Source organism: Solanum tuberosum, unplaced genomic scaffold (genome assembly GCF_000226075.1).
Source record: "Solanum tuberosum cultivar DM 1-3 516 R44 unplaced genomic scaffold, SolTub_3.0 scf00455, whole genome shotgun sequence".
Taxonomy (NCBI): Eukaryota; Viridiplantae; Streptophyta; class Magnoliopsida; order Solanales; family Solanaceae; genus Solanum; species Solanum tuberosum.
Genome location: NW_006239371.1, coordinates 437,689 through 446,382, shown reverse-complemented (window position 1 = coordinate 446,382; position 8,694 = coordinate 437,689). Strand labels below are relative to the sequence as shown.

At 35.7% G+C, this 8,694-nt stretch overlaps 2 protein-coding genes across 2 annotated transcripts; both read left to right on the top strand.

Annotated features, from left to right (window-relative positions):
* Nucleotides 1-5,377: 5,377 nt before the first annotated feature.
* On the top strand, nucleotides 5,378-6,595 carry LOC107058166 (uncharacterized; the record flags this gene model as incomplete). Its single annotated transcript, XM_015303539.1, has 3 exons — nucleotides 5,378-5,463; nucleotides 5,534-5,882; nucleotides 6,135-6,595. Coding segments are annotated over 3 exons (896 nt in total), but the record flags the coding sequence as incomplete, so codon positions are not given.
* Nucleotides 6,596-6,636: 41 nt separating this feature from the next.
* Nucleotides 6,637-7,444, top strand: LOC107058165 (uncharacterized). The gene is made up of 2 exons (XM_015303538.1): nucleotides 6,637-6,865; nucleotides 7,026-7,444. The coding sequence occupies exons 1-2, from the start codon at nucleotides 6,637-6,639 to the stop codon at nucleotides 7,442-7,444; spliced, it is 648 nt and encodes a 215-aa protein (XP_015159024.1).
* Nucleotides 7,445-8,694: the final 1,250 nt, after the last annotated feature.

The following is an 8,694-nucleotide window of genomic DNA, read 5'->3' as shown; positions in this document are numbered from 1 at the left end:
TATAAGCTCCATCAATTTTAAGTTAAGGTTCTGCCCTTTTATTCTCGTATTGCTTATGAAGATAAAGACGTGATTCCAAACATAATTATTGGACGAACTCACAAGATGGTGATTGGAAGTCGTAAGTTCGAGTTATTATGGTTATATTGAACAATTATAGGACTGTATTATACATATTTTTTTATGGCTTTAATGGTTTTAAGTAAAATAATTTGAAGACTCATGGTTAGGATTTGGTTATGGTTATTTTGGGTTGAAAAAGAGGGGTGTGGTGATACGCCGAGTTTTAATTGTTGTGCAGGCATACTCTATTTGGTTTTTGTTGACTATTGCGAAGGCCTCCACTTGTTAATAGCTGCTGCAAAAATGTATGTTATGTCATTAATTTAAAGTTGTAATTTGGAGAAGAGAAGGTAATGAAACATACATTTAAAAATGGTCTGGCGAGCTAATTACTCTGCTAATGAGCTCTAAATTGCTACTTTGACCCTAACGTGTTAATATTCTGCCTGTAATGGCTGTGTGACATGATTTTCTGTAGACTACATACTGTAAGGAAGGGGTACAATCCATATTGATACAACAAGACCCAAAATCGAGGTATGTTAAGGCTAAGCACTGTACTTTCTTTAAGCACAAATTTTGGAATCCTAAATCGTCAAATATTATTTTACTACTCTATTACTAGAAAGACCTTTGGTGAAAGGCATTGATATTGCAACTGGTGTATTTTTGTGACTCCATTATGTTGCTATTCCACTTGTTCGGTTAGATAGGGTATTTGGCGTCTTTATGTCATTTTGTTGATTCTCTTGACTATAGGACCATGTGTACATATTCTTATTCTTCTTTAGGTGTAGTAACTTAAAAAGATTAGAGATGAACAATATGAATTTGAAATCAATCCTCCTTCCTTGCTAATTTATATTTTTAAAATCTTGAAAATAAAACGTCGATCTCCAAAACTCTTAAATATAAATCGTAGGTTTAAACTACTAAAGTATGGGTTTTTCTAAAATACTTTCTTTTAAAACCACTAAGGAAACATATATAGATACTAAGTGAAGAACTTTAAGCTCTTTATGAACATCCTCAAGTTTAGGTTGCCTTTCTAAATCCAAGTTAAGTGTTCCAGTTTAATCTACAAGTATATAAGTTTCACGAGATATTTACATGTGATACGAAAGTGATTACAAGATTATGAGGACAAGAGTACCAATGAGCCAAGATTGGCAACATGATTCAGGTAACAAATGGATTACAGATCCATGACATTACATGCTATGCATTCTACTTCCGAGCTATAATCGGAAGGTATGGGGCCTATTGCCTATATTTATACGTATGAGACACAGATGGCCACAAGTTGGCGAATATGATCCCGGTTCGCTACCGGAAGGCACCACCATTGCTAGCACTTGGTTGGGTATGACATACATTTGCATCTATATATATGTATTCACGACATATGATTATGCGAGCATACTATGCATATTTAAATTATATAAGGTAGGATGTCAGCCATGAAGGCTATCAGAGTTTTTGGTTTAGGTGGTATCTTTATTACCCTTTTATAGCAACTATTTATTATTCTATTTTCTACCTTACATACCAGTACATTTTTATTCGTACTGACGTTCCGTTGCCTGGGGACGCATTTTTGTTTAGTGCGTGCAGGTCTAGGTAGGGATTCTAATTGACCCCTCTGCTAGGATTTGGGGTTCAGTTGTGAGTTGGTAAGCTCCACTTCTTCCTAGAGCTTCCATATGATGTTACTTTTATTGTACAGGTTGGGTATAATCGGGGTCTTGTTCTGACCAGTGCTTATGTCACTCATATAGGCTATTGTGGACACAGTATTCTGGGTTTCTCTCTGCAGCTTCCAGCCACATAGGCTTGGAATGTATAGATATGTATGTGTGTGTATATATTTTCATTTGCAGCCTTGTCGGCTAGCTAGTACCTTATTATCTTTGGCTTGTCTACCTTCGTCTATATGATTTATCGATATTCAGGTTATGACATTAAGGGTCCAGTTGTAGTATTCTAGATGTTATGCTGCCTGATCTTCTAGGCCCTCAGTTGAGTCAGTTGGTATGTTTCAGTGGCTAACTCGATTGCATAAGGTGTCGAGTGCCAGTCACGCCTTCTCTAGTTTGGGGTGTGACAAAACCAATCTACTTCAGTGGCTACTCTAATGATTCAACAACTACAAGATATGATTGCAAACATCATCAGAGCTCAATATAGAGGTCCATCACAAAGTTCTTTAGGATACTCAAAGTCGTATTCTAAGCGAATCGAGGGCTTACCGATGTCTATTGGATATCAACCACTAAAGTTGCAACAATTTGATGGGAAAGGGAAATATAGAGCAACACATTGCACATTTCATCGATACATGTAGTAGTTCTTATACACATGGTGATCTTCTTGTCAAGCAATTTGGGCATTGCTTGAAAAGTAACGCATTTGGTTTGGTACATGAACTTAGAGCCTCAATCAATTGACTGTTGGGAGAAACTTCAAAGTATATTCCTTAATAGTTTTTACAACACCCATCATGAAGTCAGAATTATGTAGTTGACAAACACAAAACAGAGTAAGGATGAACCCGTAGTAAACTAAAACCAATCACTGACGAATGTTGAGCTTAGATTGTAAGGATTATTTTTTTGAAACTTCCACAATTGAATATTTTTCAAGGAATGCATTGGGGTCTTGCGTATATCCTTCAACGGATTAAGCCTCAAACTTTGAAAAAGCTACGAAACTCAACAAGTCACCAAAATACCAAACTAAGGAGTCCATATATGGTGATAACTATGACTTATACAAAGGCATCCACAAGACAGAAGTTGAAAGAGCATGTTTCAAACCAACAAACGCGAGATCTGAAAAACCAACAAACCTTGAAGGAGTTATAAGCAAAGGTGTATCCCTTTTCTAATTTTGATCTACGATCCTTGTCTAGTTTAAGATAAATTTAAAATTTGAATTTTATTTAGGTTTTTTTAATTGTTGAGATATTTTAGGATTTTTGAATTTCAAATTATCCAGATTATGTGTTTTATGTTGGCTATTTAAAGCCCTTTAATGCTTGATAAAATTATTGGAAATCTATTGAAAGTCATTTCAATCCATTGAGAGATATTTTCATTCTTTTTGTGTTGCCCATCTTTAAAAAAAATCACCAACAATGGTATCAGAGCATCATTGATCTTACGAGATCTGTGAAATCTTCCAAAGAACTACTATAACATTTTAACCCGTAAGGGCTACTCTTTTAATCTGTAAGGGCTACCCATTTAACCCGTAAGGCTATCCATTTTAACCCGTCAGTGCTACTTTTTTCAATCCATATTTTTTTAATGCACATGGTTTTCTAAACCATTTTTTAACCAAAAATAATGGCAAGCATCAGTCTCTCTTTGAATGCCCCAAAAATTTTCATAGATGAAAACAATCAAATTTGGTCTGTGAGAATACAATCATATTTTGAAACCTATGTGATATGTGATGTTGTGATGAAAGAAAAACCCTTACAACCTCTCCCTAGAAATCCTACAAAAGTTCATATTAAAGCACTTTCATATAAACTTCTATACAAGACAATGTCACGGAAGGTATTTTTGAGGCACAAAATCAAAAGAAAAAAAAGAAGACATTTTGCAAGTTCAAAAAGAAAGAAAAGAATGCAGCATCAACTACCAAAGCAGAAATTGAGGAGGAGCATTTTTTCAATTGCAGTAACTAAAGCAAAGGAGGAGTGTTGAAGTTTGCTTTTAGTTATTGCAGTAGTTTTTACCAAAATAAGTTGTCTAGTTTAAGATAAGTTTGAAATTTGAATTTTAGTTAAGTTGTTTTAATTGTTGAGATATTTTAGGATTTTTTAGTTTCAAATTATGCAGATTATATGTTTTATGTTTGCTATTTAAAGCCCTTTAATGCTTGATAAAATTATTGAAAAGCTATTGAAAGCCATTTCAATCCATTGAGAGACGCTTTTAATCTTTTTGGGCTACCCATCTTTTAAAAAGAACACCAACAAAGTCATTTTACTCCCTGAGTCAAATCGACCCAAATAATCCAACAAAGTCGGTGATCCTAGGTATTTTAAATTTCACTGCATTTTTCGTCATCACGCCACAAAATGTTTCATCCTAAAGGACAAGATCATCACTACAAAAAAAAAACTAGTAAATTGTGGCAGGTTTTTTGACAATTTGTGACAGTTTCTGAACGCAACAAAAAAATTGTGGCGGGTTTTGAAAGTGCCATAATTAATGTTGCCATGATCATAATTGTGGCGTTTTTATGAAACCTCCACGACGATTGCCACAAAATGAATTGTGAATTTGTTGGGGGGGGGGGTAGGGATAATGAGCGGCAATTTAAAAGCTCTACAAAATGATATCAATATTTCAAAAAATAAATCCGTGGGAGTTTATAAACCTCCACAATATGATATCAATGTTTCAAAAAGAATTGTGGGAGCTTATAAACCCCCACAATATAATCACAATGTTCCCAATTAATATATTGTTGGGGTCTGTAGAACACCCACAGTATAATTTCAATTCTTGAATATGTGGGGATTTACAACCGCTACAATATGATATGAATGTTTTTTTAAAAATAATAAGTAGTGGCAGTTTAATTCCCCTACAATATTTTTGTTGCTAAAATGAACTTTTATTAGAAATTTAATTATAGAAATAAACAAATTTAAAAAATAATTAGTGGAAGTTTATATCTACCAAAATCAGAATGTTTTTGTTGGAGAAAATAATTTCTATTTAAAATTTAATTATAGGATTAATAAAATAATAACATGAATCAAATTTCATAAAAGATAACTAGAGTGACAAACATTACAAATTACAAATGAAGTGTTGTATCAGGTCAGCAGCCTCCCAAACACCACCTCTTCGAGTCTGACTATATCAACAATATAGACATAAGAAAGGAGGAGAATCAGTCTAGATATTCTATAAACAAGATAAGCAAATACTGTTGGCAGTTCGATTTATGGAGTAGTCGTTTAGTTGTTGCATTTGTTTAGGAGTCAAATAAGTTGTTTCCTAGTCATTAGGAATTAGGAATAGTGGAGTCAATTTTTAGCTTCAGATATTCCAGGAGATTAAACGTGCTTTCTTGTTTTTCATCTATTTAAGACTCTTGTAACAGAGTATTTTGTCAAGCTTTAATAAAGAGAAAACTTTTGCACTTGCATAGTCTTTTCTTCTCAATTTATTGCTGTTGATTTCTGTTAGTTGAGAAAATACTTCGCTCAATGACAACAAAGTTTAAGTATATTGTTTGCTCAATTGAAGAATCCAAAGATGTTGACACTCTTTCTATTGATGAGTTGCAGGGTCCTTGTTGGTTCATGAGCAGAAAATAAATCTGCAAGACAAGGATGAAGTAGCATTGAAGTCAGTGTTGTCTTCGAAAGGAACAGTGAAAGCAAAATGGAAAGGAAAAAATCCGCACCATAAAAAGGTGAACAGTAGTTCTAGCGATTCTCTAGGAAAGGAAAAGAGACGAGATAAGTCGCAAGTTGAATGCTATCAATGTCACCGATTTTGGACACTATCAACCTGAGTGTCGTACCAATTTAAATAGGAATCGTGGCAGAAGATCTAACTTTGTAGAGACAAAGGAAGATAGGGAAATCAAGGAAGAGGAAGAGGAAGAGGAAGTTTCACTTTTGATGGCATATACTTCCAATGGGAAAGTTTCTGCTCATTTATGGTATCTCGATACCGGTTGCACTAATCACATGTGTGGGCAGAAAGAGGCATTCTCAGAGTTGGATGAAAGTTTTCAAGACACTGTGAGATTTGGAAATAATTCGGTGGTCTCTTCCAAGGGTAAAGGTAAGGTACAAGTCTTAACCAAAAACAACTCGATTCATACCATAGGTGAGGTGTTTTATGTCCTTGCATTGAAGACAAATTTATTGAGTGTTGGGCAGCTTCAAGAAAAAGGATATGAACTTAATATCAAAGGTGGAGTTTGTAAGATACGAGATCCTCGTTCGAGGTTAATCGCTCAGATTAGCATGTCATCAAATTGATTGTTTCCTTTATATCTTCACAAATCAATAAAATTTTGTCTTGCTGCAAAAGTGAAGAAGATGCATGGCATTAATTTAAATTTTGCGAGCTTGAAGTTTTTAAAGCAAAAGGAATTGGTGTTGGGTCTTCCAAAGCTTGAATCTCCAAATGCAGTATGTGAAGATTGTGTTGTTAGCAAGCAACACCGTGAACCATTTTCAGCAAGCAAGTCGTGGAGGGTAAATAAGGTGCTAGAGTTGATACACTCGGATATCTGTGGTCCAATAAGTCCCACATCGAATAGAGGTAAACGCTATTTCATTAGCTTCATTGATGATTATAGCAAAAATACATGGGTTTGTTTCTGTAAAGAAAAATTTGAAGCGCTTGAAACTTTTAAGAAGTTTAAAGTGCTTGCTCAAGTTAAATGCTTGCGGACTAATCGACGTGGCGAATACAACTCACAAGAATATGTAGAATTTTGTGAGAAGCATGGAATTAAGTGGCAACTTACAACAACCTACACACCTTAGCTGAATGGTGTGTGTGAAAGGAAAATCGCACAATACTTGATATGGCGCGTAATCTTTTGAAGAGATGTGGTTTACCAAGGGACTTTTGGGCAGAAGCTGTTCGTTGGAGCATCCATATGCTTAATAGATGTCCAACAAACTCTATTCGAAATATGACGCCTCATGAAGCTTGGAGTAGGCATACACCAAATGTTGAGTATTTCCAGATTTTCAGGTGTATAGCATATGCACACATTCTAGATGTTGTGAGGAAGAAGTTGGATGATAAAGGTCAGAGATGCATTTTCCTTGGTCTTAGAAACAAATGAAAACCTTATCGCTTATTCAATCGAGAAAATTGTTATTAGCCAAGATGTTATATTTGATGAAGAAGAAACTTCGAATTGGAGCAGTAATAGTTCGCTTCAACATATTCCATTTTCTATTGAAGAAGAAGAGAAAGAACCAGAACCACCATTGGGGATTAGTTCACAAGCAAGTCCAACAGTACAAGATGCTGAAGGAGTTAAAAATGAATCAGGTGATACTCAGTTCAACAATGAACATCCTCAACGCAGCGGAGGTGCACCAAGCTGGATGAAAAATTATGAGGTATATGGGATTAGTAAATCTGGAAATACAGCCAGTCATTTTTCATTATTTTCAAATTGTGATCCTATATCATATACCGACACCATCAAAGATCCAAAGTGGCAGCAAGTCATGGATGAGGAGATGATATCAATTGAAAAAAATGATACTTGGGAGTTGACAAATCTTCCAGAAAATCAGAAAACCATCAGTGTCAAATGGGTTTACAAAACAAAGTTGAAGGAAAATGGAGAGCTCGACAAGTTCAAGCTCGCTTAGTAGCAAAAGGCTATAAGCAAGAATATGGTGTTTACTATGTAGAGGTGTGTTCTCCCGTTGCTCGGTTAGATACCATAAGATTGGTGATTTCTTTAGCCGCTCAACATACTTGGAAAATCTTCCAGTTCGATGTGAAGTTTGCCTTCCTACATGGTGAACTATAAAAAAAGGTATTTATCGAACAACCTCCTGACTATATGAAATTTGGTTCTGAGAATAAAGTGTTAAGATTGAAAAGGGCTCTATATGTAACGCCCCATATCCTAGACAGACCAGAATGCGGAATTCCAAAAGTTTCAAGTGCCACCTACGGACCGTAGGGTGACCCACGACCTATTCTGGTGGTCCGTGGATGGCCACCTGCAACCCTCCCCAGAAACTCAGACAAAAAATATTCTAAGGCATGAATCACGGTCAGACACAGACAGATCGTGGGTAAGTCCACGGATCTTCGATCCATCTGTATGTCAAGACCCCTCAGAACCTGGTCTCTGAAGTCGATGGACGGTCGGACAGGACGGATCATGGATCAGTCGACGGACCGTCGATCCGTTTGTAGGTTAAGACCTTCAGGAACCCTTAGAACCTAGTCTCTGAAGTCGATCGATGGACCAACAATATGGACATGGATCAGTCCACAGACCATCAATCCGTCCGTAGGTGGCTTCAACAGATTTTAAGTCAGGGGTCGTTTGGTCTTTTCCCCTATGCATTGGACACATAAACTACGTCATTTAACCCCTAAACTAGGTAGTTTTAGCCTAGAAACATAACTAGAACTTACCTAAGTCAGAAATTTTATCAAAACTTAGAGCGTAAGAGGAGAAAGAGGTCAAGAACCCTAGTTCAAGAACACAACAAGATTCCATCAGTTCCAGCCCCAAAATCGATATATTTCTCCGTGGAATTCATTACCAGGTATGTGGGATTTCACTAGTGGGTTCCTTTCACCCATTAGGTCCCTAGAATTCAATCAGATTCTTGATTCCCTTCATATTATCAACACCTAGGGTTTCTAGAATTTCAGCAGATTATTATGAATTAGTTACTTTAATGTTCCTAATCAGATTATCATGATTTTAATATAGTTTTTTTGTGTAGATTCTTTCATAAATTTAGAACCCTAGCTATGTAGTTCGTTTAGTTCATGAATTACACATGCTAGGTTAGATATTTTAGATATAAGTGCCTCAGATTTGAATGTTTCATTATCAACATATTAATGTTGCATTTTCAGTTAGCATGTCAGT

Excerpts from the sequence above, each read along its gene's own strand:
- LOC107058165 (XM_015303538.1), top strand. The coding sequence starts at position 6,637 with ATGGCGCGTAATCTTTTGAAGAGATGTGGTTTACCAAGGGACTTTTGG. Across the intron at positions 6,866-7,025 it reads GAAGAAGTTGGATGATAAAG|AAGAAGAGAAAGAACCAGAA; the intron begins GTCAGAGATGCA and ends TTTCTATTGAAG.